Source organism: Calonectris borealis, chromosome W (assembly GCF_964195595.1).
Source record: "Calonectris borealis chromosome W, bCalBor7.hap1.2, whole genome shotgun sequence".
Classification (NCBI taxonomy): Eukaryota; Metazoa; Chordata; class Aves; order Procellariiformes; family Procellariidae; genus Calonectris; species Calonectris borealis.
The window spans coordinates 31,656,369-31,676,132 of record NC_134351.1 but is presented as its reverse complement, the minus strand read 5'-3'; the positions used below and the strand labels follow the sequence as shown (position 1 = coordinate 31,676,132).

Below are 19,764 nucleotides of genomic sequence, written 5' to 3'. Positions count from 1 at the left end.
AAGTGTTTCATGAAGAAATTTGTTGTGGGTTAACCCCGGTGGGCAGGTGAGCACCACACAGTCACTTGCTCGCTTCCCTCCTCACCTTCAGTGGGATGGGGGAAGAGGAAAGGAAGAATAAAAACAAGAAAACTTGGGGGTCAAGATAAAACAAGCAAACAAAAATTAAATAATCGTTTAATAAGTGAAGGATAAATGGAACAAAACAAAACAAGTGATGCAAAGGCAATCACACCACCTCCCATGGGTAGACCGATGCCCAGCCAGTTCCTGAGCAAAAGATGGCTAACACCCATAAAACCCCCTCTTTTCCCTTTTATTGCTGAGCATGATGTTATATGTTATGGAATATCTCTTTGGTTAGTTCGGGTCATCTGCCCAGTTGTGTACCCTCCCAGCCTATTGCACACCCCTCAATCTATTCACTGGGGAGGCAGAGTGAGAAACAGAAGCGGCCTTGATGCTGTGTAAACACCGTTCAGCAAAAGCTATAACATTAGTGTGTTATCGTGCAGACGCGGAAGTCTCGGACACAACACAGCGACCAATGTGATCAAGTTAGTGCCGCTTTATTGCCCAAATAGCTCGGTTTATATACATTCTTCTACCCAGATACACACGCATCTAGTCCCCCTATTGGTCTACAGTCAGCAAGCACACAAATCTTAATATACACAGATTGGTCAAAAGCATGTGTCCACGCGAACGCTTCCCCCGCCTGCATTCCGTTACCTAATCTACTGATAGTTACATTTCTCAGCCTACCTCCCTATTCTGCTATCGCTTCAGAGACTCTAAAACCACAATTGCCCTTTAGCAACCCTTTGCCTTATACTGTTGTTAACAAATCCTCAGTGCTTGGAGTGTTCATAGGATGTCCGTTATTTAATAAAAATCCTTCCACAAATCCCCCTTTTTGTTTTTGAACAATCCAAGCACTAGAAAACATTTTTTCCATAGACTTCCCTAAAGATTGTTTAATACATGATATTATACATGGTACCGTTATGATCAATATAACAATTATTAACAAAATAAACAATCCTTGTTTCATTAAATCTCTTACCCATCCATTTAGACCCCACGAATCAAATATCCCTTCCAACCAAGAATGATTTTTAGTTAATTTATACATGTTTTTCTGTAACTCCTGTAATTGACGTTGAATAGAATTAGAATGATCGGATAAATTCATACAACACATTCCTTCAAAGTCCTTACACTCATGCCCTTGTGCTAAAAGTAAAAAATCAATAGCCGCTCTGTTTTGCAATACTGCATGTCTAATACTATCTACGTCTGTTAAAAGTGCAGAAATAATATGAGATGTAAGATTAAATTGCTTAATGCTCCAGCAAGCAAACTTCTCCAAATCCCACAAGGCTTTTGCCGCTGCAGCTCCGGGGGCTAGAAGCGCCGCGAATACTCGTGACGGAGCGTCCCAAAAATTTATTTCATCTTTACATTTGGGGGTAAAATAGGAGGCAACTGAGCGCCTTTCTCGCGAGGCTCTTGTCATTTTATTCTGATGTTGCTGTACTTGATAAAGGGATGGAGCAAACAAAGTGAGTCTTCCTACATAACAGGGACCTCCTACAGGATTGGAAGGCAACCCTCCCCAAGCTCGGTCACCGCATATTAAAAAGTAGCCAGGCGGAAGAGCTTTAGGAGTGCCATTGTTCCAGATTCCCTTTTCAGGAAATTTTAAACCAAGTAATGTTTCACAATAATTCGAAGCCTTGCTCCACGGTGCTAAAGAGGTCACATTCTGTTGCCCGCCTAAAATACTTACGTTCCAAAATGGTGTAAAAAACCCTTGTTGGCCCCCAAAGATTATACAGCCGATGGTTTCGTTAGTTTGATTGTTGCTGGGTAATGAGCCCAGCAACGTCAGCTCTTGTGGAGGAACATTCATAGATTTATTTAAAGAGTTTAGCAACCACCCCATCCAACCATTCCAAAATCTCCTGGGGCAGTATTTATTTCCCATATCTACCCTGCCTACGGTGGTGTTAACAAAAAGTTTTCTGCACGTTATATTGTGATTATCTCCTTCGATCCAGCTTTCATTTAATAAGCTGTCATTCCGAACAAACCCTTTAAAATCCTTCATCTGTAAGTACGGATAGCCGATTAAACAGGTACGAAATGGATCCGAGGGAGTGGCCATAGATAGGCAAAAGGCATTTTGACCTGATTGGTTGGCCCAGGTCAGCCACACATTTTGTCTGGGTGATACACCTAGTATTTCACCCATAACCCCATAAGAAAGGATGCTGCTCAGTATTGATACCCCAGATCTCATTTTACGTGATTCCTTTTCTTTTCCTTTTCCCACCGAAATCGTTTGGCGCACTTTTCCTTATAATCACCTTATTCTGCCACCCCCTGATTTGCTTTTGCCATTCTCGCTGCTGATTTTTCAATCTATGATTGTAGCCCGTTTCATGCCCTGTTAGAATAGCTATACGTATAGCCTGTCTTATCACCTGATATTGCTTGTGCAGACAATAATCACACCAAAGTCCTGTTAAAAGCACCCTGCGATACCAAGTTTTTTTTGGTTTTTTTTGTTTTTTTTTTCTTTTTCTGGATTAAGGGTCGTACCGCTGCTCCTACAGCAGCAGCCATAACTGTAGCTTGTTCTTGAGCAAGCATGCGCTCCGCAGCATCTAGCAGCTGAGCAGTACTACTTCCTCTTGGTAGCATGCTTAAAGCCTTCTTTGTTTTTTCATTAGCGTTGTCAAAAGCTAACAAATCCAAAAATTTCACTTTCATGTTATCATCTAAGTCAGGATGTGACGATAGAGCGGCGTGCAAACGATCAATAAATTTAGAATACGATTCCGTGGTACCCTGCCGCACAGCAGTAAAAGCAGGTGAGGTTTTTTCTTCCCTAATCGACAGTAATGCTTTAAACGCTAACTCTTGTCCCAAACGCAATACTTCTACCGAAAAATTAGACTGCCATGCGGTGCTGGCAAATGGCCCAGAGCCCATTAACATTTGCGCCTGCACACCATATAATGGGTCACCCTGCTGTCGGGTTACCGCCGCAGCTTGGTCACAGGTTTGTTGCCAAGTTTGAAAAAAATGCAACTGCTGTGATGGAGAAAGCAACATTTGGATTACTTGTTTAACATCATAAGGCGTAAGCAAATAGCCCGAAAAAATATGCTCTAATACCGCTTTCGCGTATGATGACTGCAACCCATATTGAGACACAGCTGTTTTAGCTTCTTTTAAGATCTTCCAATCTAACGGCCCCCAATCACGCCCTCCCTGTTGGTTAGTAAATACCGGATATGCATTAGGGAAAAATACTCCTTCTACTGCAGCATCCCTAATCACCCCTTTCCACCGAGAACCAACCCCGCAATCCCCCCCTTCCATTCCCCCCTGTTGTCCCAGCGGCGGGGCCGAGGGGAAAAACGGAGGTGGTGGAAGACTTCTTTCCTCTAGGCGTGCTTCCAGGGCTTCCAACTTCTTACACAACTCCTCAGTCTGACGCTCCGGTGGGCTCACAGGATCACTCTTCTCCGGTCTGGAGGGCGGCGACAGTGGCAGCGGGGGATAGCGCTCCATCTCTACGGTTGGATCCCCCTCATCGCTTCCCTCGTCTATGTCCAGCTGTGGTGGAGACGGTGGCGGTGGCGGAAAGTCGCAGGGAGAACCCTCGGCCACCTTCTGGGGTTCCTCAGGATTTTTTAAGTTAAGTCCCTGAGTCAATTGCGGCCTCTGGGTCAAAGGTGGATTAATCGGTCGCGTCCCAAAAGTAAAGCTCGTCGGGGACGGCCCCTCTGGATTAAGTGCCGCAAAAGCGGAGGCTGAAACAGCACGCTCGGCCCGCATAGTCTTTAAAGTTTCGGCTATCAACCTCCACAACGTGGAGAATTTTTGTGCCTCTTTGGAGCCTTTACTTACTTCATCCCACAATACCGCACCTATGCGATCCCAAGTATCGGAAGCATAGAGCGCCACAGTTGTGGGGATCAAACTCCTTTCCCGGGCCCACAGTAATAGGGCCTTCAAAACAGGCACATCATACTTCAGTCCTCTCGTAGAGAGCATATGCTGGAGGAGCTTCACCGCTGCCTCTTCCTCTTTGGACAAAGCGGACCCCATCTCCTCCCCGGCCGCTCGCCTGATCAGAGCGAGTTTCCCTCTATTTCAGCGCTAGCGTCTTTTCCGAGTGTCGGGGCAGCACTCACCTTTCGGCCGGCTTCCGCACCCTCTCCTTGTCGGCTCGTCCCGTCGGTCCGGTATAAGGCCCAACGCCGATCTGAGGGTCCCTGTTCGGGCGCCACTTGCAGACACGGAAGTCTCGGACACAACACAGCGACCAATGTGATCAAGTTAGTGCCGCTTTATTGCCCAAATAGCTCGGTTTATATACATTCTTCTACCCAGATACACACGCATCTAGTCCCCCTATTGGTCTACAGTCAGCAAGCACACAAATCTTAATATACACAGATTGGTCAAAAGCATGTGTCCACGCGAACGCTTCCCCCGCCTGCATTCCGTTACCTAATCTACTGATAGTTACATTTCTCAGCCTACCTCCCTATTCTGCTATCACTTCAGAGACTCTAAAACCACAATTGCCCTTTAGCAACCCTTTGCCTTATACTGTTGTTAACAAATCCTCAGTGCTTGGAGTGTTCATAGGATGTCCATTATTTAATAAAAATCCTTCCACATTATCGGTACTGTTTTGGTCAAAAATCTAAAACAGCACCATATGAGCTGCTATGAAGAAAATTAACTCTATCCTAGCCAGGCCCAGTACAAAAGCATCACCCTGTTTTTTGATGCTCTCTTTGTAGAGTGCATCTCTATCAGTAAATAAAACAGTGACAGGGACTATTCCTGTTTGCTAGAACAGGATTGTGAAATTGCTATACTGATCTGGATCAGCACAGTTCTGGCTGATATCAGATAGCATTCTCCTAAACAGTTCTTAGGTGTGATTTGGGTGTTGGCATGCATCAGGGACCACATCTGACACAGTTGGTGTGGGGCTTTGTTGTGAAGCTTTAATGGTGAGGGCATGGATTATTCCATGGCAGTTGGCTTAAGCACCTAGAAATGTTTCTGAGCATTTTAACTTACAGATGTAGTTGAGGTCTTACAGATACAAGAACTAGTATGTGTGTTATTGTTGTTCTAGACATAAGGCTGTGTTGATGGGATTTCAGGTTTTAAGTTTTGGTGTATTCCTTTGTGGTGGGTTGACCCTGGCTGGCCGCCAGGTGCTCACCAAAGCCGCTTTATAACTCCCCCTCCTCAACTGGACAGGGGAGAGAAAATATAATTAAAAGCTCGTGGGTCGAGATAAGGACAGGGAGAGATCACTCACCAATTACCGTCACGGGCAAAACAGACTCAACTTGGGGAAATTAATTTAATTTATTGCCAATCAAATCAGAGTAGGGTAATGAGAAATAAAACCAAATCTTAAAACACCTTCCCCTCACCCCTCCCTTCTTCCCAGGCTCAACTTCACTCCTGATTTTCTCTACCTCCTCCCCCTGAGCGGCACAGGGGGATGGGGAATGGGGGTTGCAATCAGTTCATCACATGTTGTCTCTGCTGTTCCTTCCTCCTCAGGGGGAGGACTCCTCACACTCTTCCCCTGCTCCAGCGTGGGGTCCCACCCATGGGAGACAGTCCTCCGTGAACTTCTCCAATGTGGGTCCTTCCCATGGGCTGCAGTTCTTCAAGAACTGCTACAGCATGGGTCCCTTCCACGGGGTGCAGTCCTTCAGGAACAGACTGCTCCAGCGTGGGTCCCCCATGGGGTCACAAGTCCTGCCAGAAAACCTGCTCTCCAGCATGGGCTCCTCTCTCCACGGGTTCACAGGTCCTGCCAGGAGCCTGCTCCAGTGCCTGCTTCCCACGGGGTCACAGCCTCTTTCAGGGCACATCCCACCTGCTCTGGCGTGGGGTCCTCCACATGCTGCAGGGTGGACATCTGCTCCACTGTGGTCCTCCATGGGCTGCAGGGGGACAGCCTGCCTCACCATGGTCTTCTCCATGGGCTGCAGGGGAATCTCTGCTCTGGTGCCTGGAGCACCTCCTCCCCCTCCTCCTTCACTGACCTTGGTGTCTGCAGAGTTGTTTCTCTCCCATATTCTCACTCCTCTCTTCTGGCTGCTTTTCCACAGCAGCAGGGTTTGGTTTTTTTTTTTCCCTTTCTTAACTGTGTTATCACAGAGGCGCTACCATCGTTGCTGATTGGCTCAGCCTTGGCCAGTGGCGGGTCCATCTTGCAGCCATCTGGCATTGGCTCTGTCAGACATGGGGGAAGCTTCTAGCAACTTCTCACAGAAGCCACCCCTGTAGCCCCCCATCCGGCTACCAAAGCCTTGCCACGCAAACCCAATACATCCTTGTGGGAGGAAGAAAGGAAAGGCATAAACTACTCGTGAGAAAACTGTAGTACTAAAATATTGGGACATCTGAGTTCCATAGTTTTAAAACGTTTGCATATATTATACTTGATCTTTGTGTCGTCGTAGTCCCTTCTTTTTTTTTTTTTTTTTTTTTTTTTTTGGCAAAGATCATCCCAACCTAGAGGGCATTTAGTTTGCAATAGCTGTTGTTTTTCCTCCTTCCCTCCCTAACACCTTCTGAATTTTACCTGTAAAATGCTGGTTTGGAAATAGGAAAATAGGAAGAAATCAGAAATCACTTGTGTCAGAAACTCTTTGGGGAAAAAACTTTTCCTTTTTCACCTTTATAGGCAGCTTTTCAGACAACATAGCAAGTTTTCTGTCCTCTCTCTTTAAGCTGTACTAAATGAGAAGGCCTGAGTCAATCCAAAAGTTCTTTTCTCTCTTTATCATTTTCGTACATACTTTGGGGAAAGCATTTAAGAACCATGGCCTCATATATGGTGATCCTTTCTTTAGTATTTTTATCATCTTCAGATTTGTGAGTTACATATTTTCTAACTTGGGCACTGCATTGAGACCACTGTGTCTTTAGCTGTAAATGGAGTTGTTATCCATAAATTTGTGTAATCCCTTTTAAGCTTGTCTGTAAGTGTTAGTCCTGTTTAGAAGTTCAGATAATATTCTTCACTTTCGCTAAGGTAAATTTACGGACTCTATATAGGGCTGTTAGAGCTGTTTAAAAAAAAAAAAGGAAGGGGGCTCTTCTTCTTTTGGAGCAAAGCTTCTAACATTCTTCCTTGCTGTAATGGGGCGGGGAGGGGGAGGGGAAATATTCTGAAGGCTGGGTGTATAGATAGAGTTCGGTTTCAGCAGCAGTGTGCCTATCCTGTCACCTCAACAACTGTTCTCAAAAATCTTTACTGAAAAAGTTAAAAGTCAAGTCCTTTGTTTCAGCCACCTTAGTTGATTTTTTTAAAAGAATACACTTCTTTAGATAAATTCTCTTCACCTGAACTTCCCAGTTCTAAGGCTAGTAATGTTTTCCAGCATTGCTTCTTCAAAGGGATGTACAGTACTAAGCACTAGATGCTGTGAACAACTGAGATTAGTTATATGATTAGTGCCTCAGTCTAAGCTCCAGCTATGCCTAAAAAGTTGGAACTGTTTTTAATTAATTGCAATGCTGAGCGGGGAAGGGGGCAGAAAGACAGAAGATCAAAACATACAGATAGACAGTGAAGAGTATATAGCATTCTTATGAAGCACTGTGAAATTTAGAGTTTATATAATAACCATGTCAATTTTGGAACACTTGGCCTGTAAGTGGAAAGCCAGATTTGACCATAACTGTTTAAAAACAAACCAAAAACCCCTATGCTTAACACTAATCTCTTAGTCAGTTAAAACAACTTTTTCCAACAAGTGATTGTACCAGGAGTTTCTAGCATTTGATTTGTGCAGTAAATAGCTATACTTTCACGGAAATACAAGCCAAGATTGCATGCAATGTTTAGTTGTCCTGGTTTCAGCTGGGATAGAGTTAATTTTCTTCCTAGTAGCTGGTATAGTGCTGTGGTTTGGATTTAGGATGAGAATAATGTTGATACACTGATGTTTTAGTTGTTGCTAAGTAGTGTTTTCCCTAGTCAAGGACTTTTCAGCTTCCCATGCTCTGCCAGGTGCACAAGAAGCTGGGAGGGGGCATAGTCAGGACAGCTGACCCAAACTGGCCAACGGGGTATTCCATACCATATGATGTCATGCTCAGCATATAAACTAGGGGGAGTTGGCCGGGGAGCAGCAATCACCACTCGGGGACTGGCTGAGCATCGGTCGGCGAGTAGTGAGCAATTGCATTGTGCATCACTCATTTTGTATATTCTTTTATCATCATCATCATCATCATCATCATTATTATTTTCCCTTCCTTCTCTGTTCTATTAAACTATCTTTATCTCAGTCCACAAATTTTACTGTTTTTTTCCTTTCGATTCTCTCCCCCATCCCACTGTGTGTGGGGGGGAGTGAGCGAGCAGCTGTGTGATGTTTGGCTGCCTGCTGGGTTAAACCACAACAGTCCTTTTTGGCGTCCAACATGGGGCTCGAAGGGTTGAGATAACGATAGATCTGACCCGAGCGTGTTAAGGCAAATTTGTTGTAAGCATTCATTATATTGGTTTAATAGTCACTGGTCACAATGTTGATTTATTGGCTCTCAAAGTTGTGGGGCTGGCTCTCAAAGTTGTGTTATGTAATACCCTACTTGCAGTATATATTCCCTGTTGTGCTATTTATCACTGCTCGGAACTGGGTCAAGGTTATCTTTTTGCTGCACTGTGTAACACTGTTTTATGATATGATAAAATTATTGGTCGTGAGACTAATCTGGTATTTGTACTCAGCATTGCCGTCATCTCCGCACCTCGGGAGCCACCTCTCGGAAACTATTAATAATTACGCTCTTTACATTTTCTTCTCAGAGAACCAATCTATAGGGGAGACAGGGGGGACACTTTCCCTCACTCCTTCACCTTCCCTTTCTCCGAAACCAGGACATTAGTCTATTTTCCTGGTACTCGTAATTTAAAGTATAATTTGCATAACAATGCAGGACCTACTTATATGGGTATATGCAAATAAGGAAAAGGGTAAACAATTATTTTATTAGATTCTAACAACAAATAATCTTCCTTTTAACAGAGCTGTTTGATTTTTGTGAAAATGCTTTTCACTTAATTCATAAAACTTTTGTTAACCTTAGGCTTCTGAGGAACACTTTATTTTGCTTACTTTGTTCTGTAAGCAACTAGTACAGAAAGTCAGATATGCATATTAATATTTTTTGTGGACATAATTACTAAAACAACAAAAGTTTACTTGATCATGAGATATTTTCCACATGCAGTTCTGTTACAGCATTCAAAGTATTTAATTCCATGATAAATAACAAATTGTAGAAGAGCTTAACTTTCATGTGACTACTGGAAGTTTTAAATGAAATGGCCAGTAACTCTCTACTTTCTATTCCTATCAGATTCTCCTTCCCCTACTGCTGCAAGAACGCTGACGCTGGTCGCCAAGTCTGTGCAGAATTTAGCAAATCTGGTTGAATTTGGAGCTAAGGTGAATATAATTTTACAAAAAACAGCCTAGAACTGCATTTCCAATATATTTCAATGTTCCTGTTTAATACAGACAAAAGTCTGTTGCTGTTTTCTTGTGCAAATCCTGATGTGTGACCTGGGTGTCTTCATCAGCAAGGAGGCCTTGTTCCTGCAGTTTCTTCTATCCGCTTCAGTTGGAGCTCAACAGGGTATTGATTTAAACTAGAGCAGTAGCATAAAGTCTGGCTGAATTGGAAAGAGGAGTCAATCATTTGAGAATGAGTCATGTAGAAACTTATGTGAATGATTTGGTACATACCATGAAGATTTTGAATTTAGTAGTATGAACAACAGCAGTGACCTGTTAAAATAATTAATGAACCAATGACCATACTAGTAGGTATTATAAAGAGTGATGAAACCATATTTTCATGCTATGAGAACAGATAAACTCAGACATTTGTTCCAATGACAACAGTGGAAGTATGTGGACTGTTTTTTCTGTCTGTCAATGACCAAAAGGGTAGCAGTCATATCTAGTATTCATAGAATCATAGAATATCTCAAGTTGGAAGGGACCCATAAGGATCATCGAGTCCAACTCCCTGCTCCTCGCAAGACTACCTAAAACTAAACCATATGACTAAGAGCGTCGTCCGGATGCTCCTTGAACTCAGACAGGCTTGGTGCTGTGACCCCTTCCCTGGGGAGGCTGTTCCAGTGACCGACCACCCTCTCAGCAAAGAACCTTCCCCTGGCGCAGCTTCATTCCATTTCCTCGTGTCCTATCGCTGGTCACCAGAGAGAGGAGATCAGCACCTCCCCCTCCGCTGCCCCCCTTGAGGAAGTTGTAGACTGCGATGAGGTCACCCCTCAGCCTTCTCTTCTCCAAGCTGAACAAAACAAGTGACCTCAGCTGCTCCTTGTAAGTCTTGCCCTCGAGGCCTTTCACCATCTTGGTCGCCCTCCTCTGGACACACTCTAATAGTTTGATGTCCTTCTTATATTGAGGTGCCCAAAACTGCACACAGTACTCGAGGTGGGGCCGCACCAGTGCAGTGTAGAGTGGGACAATCGCCTCCCTCGACCGGCTAGCTATGCTGTGCTTGATGCACCCCAAGACACGATTGGCCCTTTTGGCCGCCAGGGCACACTATTGACTCATACTCAACTTGCCATCAACCCGAACCCCCAGATCTCTTTCCGCGGGACTGCTCTCCAGCCTCTTGTCCCCCAATTTGTACGTATAACCAGGATTACCCCATCCCAGGTGCAGAATCCAGCACTTGCTCTTGTTAAATTTCATACGGTTGGTGATTGCCCAGCTCTCTAGTCTATCCAGATCTCTCTGTAAGGCCTCTCTACCCTCGAGGGAGTCCACAGCTCCTCCTAGTTTAGTATCGTCGGCAAACTTACTTAATGTACATTCGATTCCTGCGTCCAGATCATTTATAAAAACATTAAAGAGCACTGGCCCTAAAATTGAGCCCTGGGGAACCCCACTGGTGACTGGCCGCCAACCTGATGTAACCCCATTTACTATAACTCTTTGAGCCCGACCCGTCAGCCAATTGCTTACCCAATGTATTATGGACTTGTCTAGCTGTATGCTGGATGTTTTGTCCGGAAGGATACTGTGAGAGACAGTATCAAAAGCTTTGCTAAAATCCAAAACCACCACATCTACTGGTTTCCCTTGGTCAACTATATGGGCATTGGAGTTGGAAAAGTGGGAGAGGAGAGGCAGGCAGCCATCCCTCCAGAAAGAAAACATCTATTTGATGGTAAAATGGGTAAATTTTCTTTAGGAATATCCATATCAAAAAGACAACTGAGAAATGCTGGAGTAGAAATCTGTGATTAGAATGAAGCCATTCAAGAAGGATGTATCATCTGCCTTAAGTAGATGATGGGAGCTTTTTTGCATTTCCATTGTTTATTTAATGTCAAAATGGGGAGACATCTTTCAGTAATATTGGCATGTCTCTGTACAGAACCTTGAAATACATTCCACATCCATGTTCTTTTATATACTATATGTAATAATTCACTTTCAAGTTGAGACCAATTAGGACTAAACTTCCAGCCTGGATATAGAGTATTTTAATTCTAAAACAAATGAACAACTACCAACCTCTGGCTCCCCCCCTACACACACATACTTTTCCTCTACTTATTCCTTAGACTGGTGTTTTCTGTTGGTACAGCCTTTTGAAACACCCCTTTTATTTGTACTCTTTTTCATATTGCTTGACATAATTTTGTAAATCAGTTTTACAAGTTGCACTAAAAAGCCTCAGCTTTTAATAAAGTTTCTATTGCATCACTAAAAGAATGCCAGCAACAATTGGTCTGTTCTGGTTCCCAAGTTGCAACATGGTTGAACAATAAAAATCTGTTGACTTAAGCATAATGAAAGAAAGCGAGTTCAGGCTGCCATTATAAAGCCATTTGTCTGACACTCACAACTTGGAATGTAAGCATTAATGAAAGAACAAGAAGGAGGGCACTTATGTCCTGATGTTACCTCTGAAAGTGTTTTCTCCATTATATAGCTGCAATGAAAAAAAGAAGTCCATCTTCAATATTTCAGAAATGTAAAATTTCATGTCACAACGCATATATAAACAATTTCAGAATCTATCTGGAATACAAAAAAGTGTAATCTTTTGACTGGTTGTACACCAGTCATTATAAATTGACTTGAAAAAATAAAATCACTCCAGATGACACATTTGTGTTTTGCAGTGTTATTTATCTCTGATTACAATGTGTTCACTTCAGGTATGACTATTAAATTGGTATTGATTTGTTCTAATAAATACTTTTAAAAATTACTAGGAGCCATATATGGAGGGGGTAAATCCATTCATCAAGAGTAACAAACATCGCATGATCATGTTCTTAGATGAACTTGGGGTAAGTGGTTTAAAAAAAAAATTATTGGAAGTTTTATAGCAACGTTGTACAGTTCTTGTTAACTAGCTGAAAAATGCATCAACTTCCACACAATTTTGAATGCTTGTTACTGAAAAATTTTTCTTATGCATGTTTAGGAACTGCAGATTGCTGGCCTGTTGCACAGAATTAAAACCAATCAAATGTCCTGTTAGAAAGATTTTATTCATTTAGTACTGCTGTAGACATGAGATCTATTTGAGCTTCTCCCCGAGGATTAGGGCTTTTAGCCAAAAATACCAATCTTTTAAAAAAATATTTTAAAACAAAAAATTCTTATGTGTAATTTGTCATATGGTTTTGACCCGAGATTGAAAAAATTGAAGTTTTAAAAAATATTATGTTCCATTTTAGTTATACATTACCAAATGTCTCACTGCATGAATTCTAGATATTGTAGTTTAAAAGAAAATAATAATTGCAGTTCACTTTGAAACTGTTACTGTTTTGTGTATAATAGCTATAACAATAGTTAAGAGCTCATTTATGTATATATGTATATGTTTACACCAAGAATTTGTTTTAAAAGTGAAGATGAAAGAAATGTGCCTAGCTTCCTGAATTAATCCTTTAAAAGTGGCCTAGATGATATCTGAGACTATTTTGATAATCTATAAGAATGAGTGTTTTGAAGTGGTGGATTGCCGTATGTCACCTTTTTCTGGTTAAATGGCAACTTCTGCATATTATGATATACTGGTTTTTTTCTTTAAATGGCAGATTATGCATGAGGACTCAGAAAACTGTTGGGTTTTAAAATAACTGATTAATCTACTGTTTTAATTATATTATTTTATTAGTGGATTTACTGACTTGATAGTTTGGGTTTTTTTTTTGGTGTCCATTTTTGCTGCTGCTATTGTCTGATTTAAATTTAAAAAACCACACCTAATGGATGGATCCCCCTCATTTGGGGGGAGGATATAATATGAATCTTTTTTCTCAGTATCTTTCTTGCCAGCTCAGAGGTAGCATAGCAACATCAAACCTTTTAGTAGAACCCTCCTAGTAGGAATAGGAACTGCTGTATATTTAGTAATCTCTCCATGTGAAACGTGTAACCATAATTAAAATGTCTTCATAAAATAGATGCTTGTGGAGAGGAGGAAATATATAATTTGTATTAGATAACATGGACAGAAGACTTAATTGTGAAGAAAAACATTGCAGTACTTGCTTGCAGTATCAAAACAGCTGTTGGCAGGTCTGTAGAACTGTAATTTAATTTCTTATATGCCTGGCTATTCATCATTCTAAGTCTGCTCTCATAATTTTTGTTAAAGAATGTTCCTGAGCTTCCAGACACTACAGAGCACTCTAGAACTGACTTATCTCGTTATCTGGCAGCCTTGCATGAGATGTGTGTGGCACATTCAGATGAACTTCGGACACTCAGTAACGAGCGAGGTGTAATGCAGGTAAACTACAATGGTTAACAAAAATCACAGGTACAGATAGCATGTCTTGAGTTATTGCTTAATATTGTGATTCTTTTGTAATTTTTCTGTCCAGCAATATGAGTGATAAATAATATGTACCAGGAGGTTGCTAGTTGTAAAGGTAAAGAAGCTCAAAACTATGAACTCTAAGTATTTATACAACAAAACCAAAGATGTTTTAAAGCAGTGGGTTGGGTTTTTTGGTTGCTTTTTGGTGTTTGTTTTCTTTTGTTTTTTTGCTTTTGTTTTTTTTTGCTTTATTTTTGTTTAGTTTCCAGGTGAAGTTTTTAGTTTCTAGAGGAAGCCTAAACCCAAGAAATTACTGTCTCCTTACAGGCTCTAGTTTTAGGATCTAGTTCTTCTAATTGAGAACTAAATAACTATATTTACTTTCCTTAGCTTTCTATCACTACTTCATTTCTGCTTCCTGATTTATTACATTTGTAAACAAACATGGCAAACTTCTCTAGCAAACACTATAAATGAGTGTTCTGTTCCAACTATTAAACTTCTATACAGCTTTTATGAAAACTTATTTTTTAAGAGGAAAAAACTTCACATGACTTCATGCATTGTCTCAAAATACTACAAAAGTAATATACTTGCCTATGGTCTACTAATTATGATGAACTTCAAGTCGGCAATTCTACTTATTGCACAGTAATATGTTTTGGTATGCTTGACTAGTATACTGTGCTGTGCGGGAGATAATTTAAGTAGTCTTCCCTTTTTAATGCTAATGATTTGGGGACAGGGGCAGTTGTACTATAGAAAGCCTTTTTGTTTAGAGATGGTCTTCCTTAAATTTAATCAGTATCAGTTTAAACTATTTATTTAATGACTCATTTTCAAAGAGGTAGTTTTTAAAATAGTTTTTAATTTCATTTTTTCAAAATAACTTCTTGTAATCAGATTTCTTATTATTCTCATGGTTTAAAGACTGGGCTTCCTATATCCTGACTCTTTGAAGGCTTTAATTTAAACCCAGGTAGATGATAAATCTATATTTCTTTCTCCTGGCAGCAGATGTTACTCTAATGCATTTTTCAGCAGTAATGTTTTTTAAATAAGGGGATTACTGGGAGCTCCTATGGTGATTTTGCAAAAGGTAGAAATATATTTGTATTTAATCATCTTTGGCAGAAGAAAGCTCAAGGAATTAAAAATGAGATAATGCTTCATTATAGCAGTTCAAAACTAATCCAGTTTAATAACTACTACAATTTACCTCTTCAGTGGCATATGAGGGAAAAAAAATCAATCACGTTCAAGTTCATAATTCACTTACAGCTACTGCTAGTCTTGACAAAGCAAAAATGATGGCTAGACTGGCAAGGCAGGATAGTAGAAGTTTTCAGTACTAAATATGTGTTGCTTACAGATAAGTGATATAATTTCTTTCACAAGGCCTGTATCTGAAGTACTTAATGATTACAGATGTGATACTGTTTCCTCGATACACTTATATTTCTACTTCAGAGGAGTAATTTCTCCTCATGGGTTTCCATAAAGAAAACTCTTGAATTTTTTTCCCCTTTTCCTCCTGTAAGTGCCCTAATGGTTCAGGATCACCCTGTTGTAGTTGAACATAGTTCTACTATAATGAAAAAATGATTGAACTCCTGACAGTGCGTTAGCAATACAATTTCTCAGCCTGTTTTATGTGTATGTTCAGTTGCATTTGGTTTAATTTAATGACCAGGTTTTCAGAAAGTTAAAAGAGGGTAGTTCTGCCTGTGCAGAAGTGAACTGTATTATCACCTTTTTTTTTTGTCACCGGACTTTTTTTTCATTTTCTTGGCCTAGTTCTGCACTTTCACATGGGGAAAATACCCGAGAATGGATTTTTGGTTTACAGATTGTTTTTAACAGATAAGAGAACTCTCTTTCATTTTGAAACTCTCAGGTTAAGTTGGCAAGACTTAATGGGTCTCCATGGGTGCAGATAAATTTCATATTGCTGTCTTACAGTTGCCTTTTGAAGTAATGTCTTAGTGACTAGGGAATTGGAGCTGGGGGGGGGGTGGTTGGGGGGTGGGGTTTAAATATATTTTAAACTACCTAATTCTAAGTCTGGTAGGTTAATATTGAAGATGCTTCTCAAGCAAGATAGGTTTTGGTTTTTTCTAGTTGCTAATGTAGGGTTGTACTGGTTTGTTTTTGTTTTTGTTTTTTTCTACAGCATGTTCTTAAGAAGCTGTTGGCTATTACAGAACTGCTTCAACAAAAACAAAATCAGTATTCAGTGTCTAATAACATCAGGTAGCAGCCCTCTACCTGAATTCTGCATGGATCCAGCGTGTCTAACATGGCAACTTACACAAGTATCACTTTTTTTGCTCTTGCCAAAAATAGCACACCCTGTCACATTCCCAGTGATGTGTGAACTATGCAAAAAGAAAACAAAGATTCTGTTAGTGAATGTACCAGCAGCTTTTTAAACTATCTGTGCAGGATATTTGCACTTTTTTCCACTTGGAACCAGTTTTTACAGCCTCTGAGCCTTGGTGTACAGTTTACCTTCTGCAAAGAAAATGCTGTGACTGTCTTGAACTTTGAAAATTATTTTCAACACCTGCAATTGCCAAAGTTTTTCTATCTTGTTGGAAAAGAATTATCAACTGACAAGGAAAGAAATGCATTGTTTTGACAGCTACATGTAACTGGATAACATTTCTTACTGTAATTTCTGATTGGTTACAATTATTATGACTTTGACTGTTTCAACCACTTGAACTTGTATTTACAATTTCCAGAGTTTGATGGTTATGGTAAGAACAATCTTTCCTGTATACTTTTTATACCATGTTGTTTCTCTTGCTGGAATCATGTCAAAAGAATATGCAGAAGGGATCTTGTTAGCTTTATTCTTTAATGTGCCACTGATTCAGTCTAAATAAGTCTTCCATCAAGGACTGTGTATCCACCCAGGTAAATCACAATGCTTTTGTAAAATGTTTACAACAGTGAATAATTAGAATTCAGTAAATTTATTATCACTGTATCAGACATGCATGCATCCATTAAACCATTTTATAAAATATGTATTGGTTGGTCTTGTGTGTAATGTAAGGCTACCATGAATCTTATTTTTAAACCTGAAAAATAAGTTTTTAAAATAATCAAGCTTCCAATAGACTCTTTATGGAAACTGGCTAACTTTGGGTGCAAGTAATAGAACATTGTAAAAATGAAATTTGGATAACAGATATGGTTGGCTATTTATCTACTATGTATAAAATGCATTGATAAAAATGGCTGTAGGTAAATCTCAAAGTTGCATTTAGGTATGTATATTAAAAAATTGACACCACTACTTATTTCCTAAAACTGTGTGTGAAAATTAATGTTGTAGTTTACCCCTCACCAGCAGCTTAAGCACCACACAGCTACTTGCTCACTCCCCCCCCTCAAAAGCAGGACAGGGGAGAGAATAGGAAGAGCAAAAGCAAGAAAACTCAGGGGTTGAAAAAGGAAAGATGAAGAAAAAAAACAGAACAAGTGATGCAAAGGCAATCACTCACCACCTCCCAGAAGCAGACTGATGTTCAGCCGGTCTCTGAACAACAGCTACCTTCTCCCCCAAAAAAACCCTTCCCTCCACTTTTATTGCTGAGCATGACATTATATGGAATGGAATATCCCTTTGGCCAGTTCAGGTCAGCTGTCCCAGCTGTGTCCCCTCCAAACTTCTTGCTCACTCCCCAGCCTACTCCCTGGTGGGGCAGAATGGGAAAAACAGAAAGCCTGGATGCTGTGCTAACACTGTTCAGCAATAGCCAAAACACTGGTCTGTTGTCAAGATTGTTATAATCACAAATCCAAAACACAGCACCATATGGGCTGCTATGAAGAAAGTTAACTCCATCCCAGCCACAACCAGTACAATTAAATACTTTGACCTAGCTTTGGACAGCATATAACTACTTGAAGTTGTTTTTTTTTTTTAAATTATTCTCAGTAGTCCTCATGTACATTAGTCACAGTAATCTAATCTGAGATTATAGCTGCAGGATCAGCAGTTGCAGCAACAGGTTAAGTCCCACAACTATGATTATGTTCCATACTGTAGATGCTGCAGTCTCTTTTTAACAGTACATTTGAGAAGAATGTTGGGAATGCTGAAAATGTTATAAGCAAGGTTGTTCTCTTTCAATTAGTTCAATGACAAGCTTGGGAAGAAGGCAGCACATCCTGCTCTAAAGCACTTAAGGTTCTATTAGCCTTAAGGTTCTGTTAACATTCTATGAACCTTAAGCACTGCCCTCAGGGACAAAGGAGCTGAACAGAGCTGGCAGCTCTTGCAAGAGCTCTCAATTCCCACATGTAGGAAACTGGGCAAGGAAGGCAGGAGACCAGCATGGCTGAGTAAAGACATCCTGGTCAAACTAAAGTGTAAGAAGGAAATGCACAGGCAGTGGAAGCAGGGATGTGTATCCTAGAAAGAATATAGGGATGCTGCCCAGATGTGTAGGTATGTGATCAGGAAAGCTAAGGCACAGCTGGAGCTGAACTTGGCAAGGGATGCAAAGAATAATAAGAAGGGATTTTACAGGTATGTTGACCAGAAAAGGAAGATTAAAGAAAATATACCCCCCCGATAAATGAGACAAAAGAACTAGTGACAACTGACATGGAGAAGGCTGAGGTACTCAACAATTTTTTTGCCTCAGTTTTCAATGGTAATCTCTCTTCCCACATCTCTCAAGCCCTTGAACCTCAAGGCAGGAACTGGGGGAATGAAGTCCTTCCCATCGTAGGAGAAGATCAGGTTCGAGACCACCTGAGGAACCTGAACATACACAAGTCCATGGGACCCAACGAGATGCACCCCAGGGTCCTGAGGGAACTGGCAGATGTAGTTCCTAAACCACTCTCCATCATATTTGAAAAGTCATGGCAGTCAGGCAAAGTCCCCAGTGACTGGAAAAAAGGGAAACATCACACCCATTTTTAAAAAGGGTAAAAAGGAGGACCCTGGGAACTACCGACCAGTCAGCCTCACCTCCGTGCGTGGTAAGATCATGGAACAGATCCTCCTGGGAGACCTGTCGAAGCATATGGAAGACAGGGAGGAGATTACAGACAGCCAACATGGCTTCACCAAGGGCAAATCGTGCCTGACTAATCTGGTAACCTTCTACAATGGAGGGACTGCATCAGTAGACAAGGGAAGAGCTACAGATGTCATCTACCTGGACTTCTGTAAGGCCTTTGATATGGTCCCCCACAACATCCTTGCTGCTAAAATGGAGAGATATGGGTTTGACGGATGGACTGTTAGACGGGTAAGGAATTGGCTGGATGGCCGTGTCCAAAGAGTTACAGTCAGTGGCTCAGTGTCCAAGTGGAAACCACTAATGAGTGGTGTCCCTCAAGGGTCCGTACTGGGACCAATACTATTTAATATCTTCACCAATGACATAGACAGTGAGACTGAGTGCACCCTCAGCAAGTTTGTGGATGACACCAAGCTGAGTGGTGCAGTTGATTCACTGGAGGGAAGGGATGCCATCCAGAGGGACCTTGACAGGCTTGAGGAGTGGGCCCATGTGAACCTCATGAAGTTCAACAAGGCCAAGTGCAAGGTCCTGCTCCTGGGTCAGGGCAATCCCCAGTATCAATACAGACTGGGGGATGAAGGGATTGAGAGCAGCCCTGCAGAGAAGGACCTGGGGATATCGGTAGATGAAAAATTGGACATGAGCCGGCAATGTGCGCTTGCAGCCCAGAAAGCCAACCATATCCTGGCTGCATCAAAAGAAGCATGGCCAGCAGGTCAAGGGGGGTGATTCTGCCCCTCTACTCTGCTCTGGTGAGACCCCACCTCGAGTACTGCATCCAGCTCTGGGGTCCCCAGTA

General features: G+C 41.3%; 1 protein-coding gene across 1 annotated transcript in view; it reads left to right on the top strand.

Annotated features, from left to right (window-relative positions):
• LOC142075097 (ras GTPase-activating protein 1-like) overlaps positions 1–16,482 on the top strand; it is a 112,763-nt gene extending 96,281 nt beyond the window's left edge. The window contains exons 22-25 of the mRNA XM_075136115.1: positions 9,436–9,524; positions 12,347–12,424; positions 13,747–13,881; positions 16,085–16,482. Coding sequence (XP_074992216.1) covers positions 9,436–9,524; positions 12,347–12,424; positions 13,747–13,881; positions 16,085–16,168 — 386 coding nt within the window. The 3' untranslated portion in view covers positions 16,169–16,482. The remainder of the gene's footprint in view (positions 1–9,435; positions 9,525–12,346; positions 12,425–13,746; positions 13,882–16,084) is intronic.
• Positions 16,483–19,764: the final 3,282 nt, after the last annotated feature.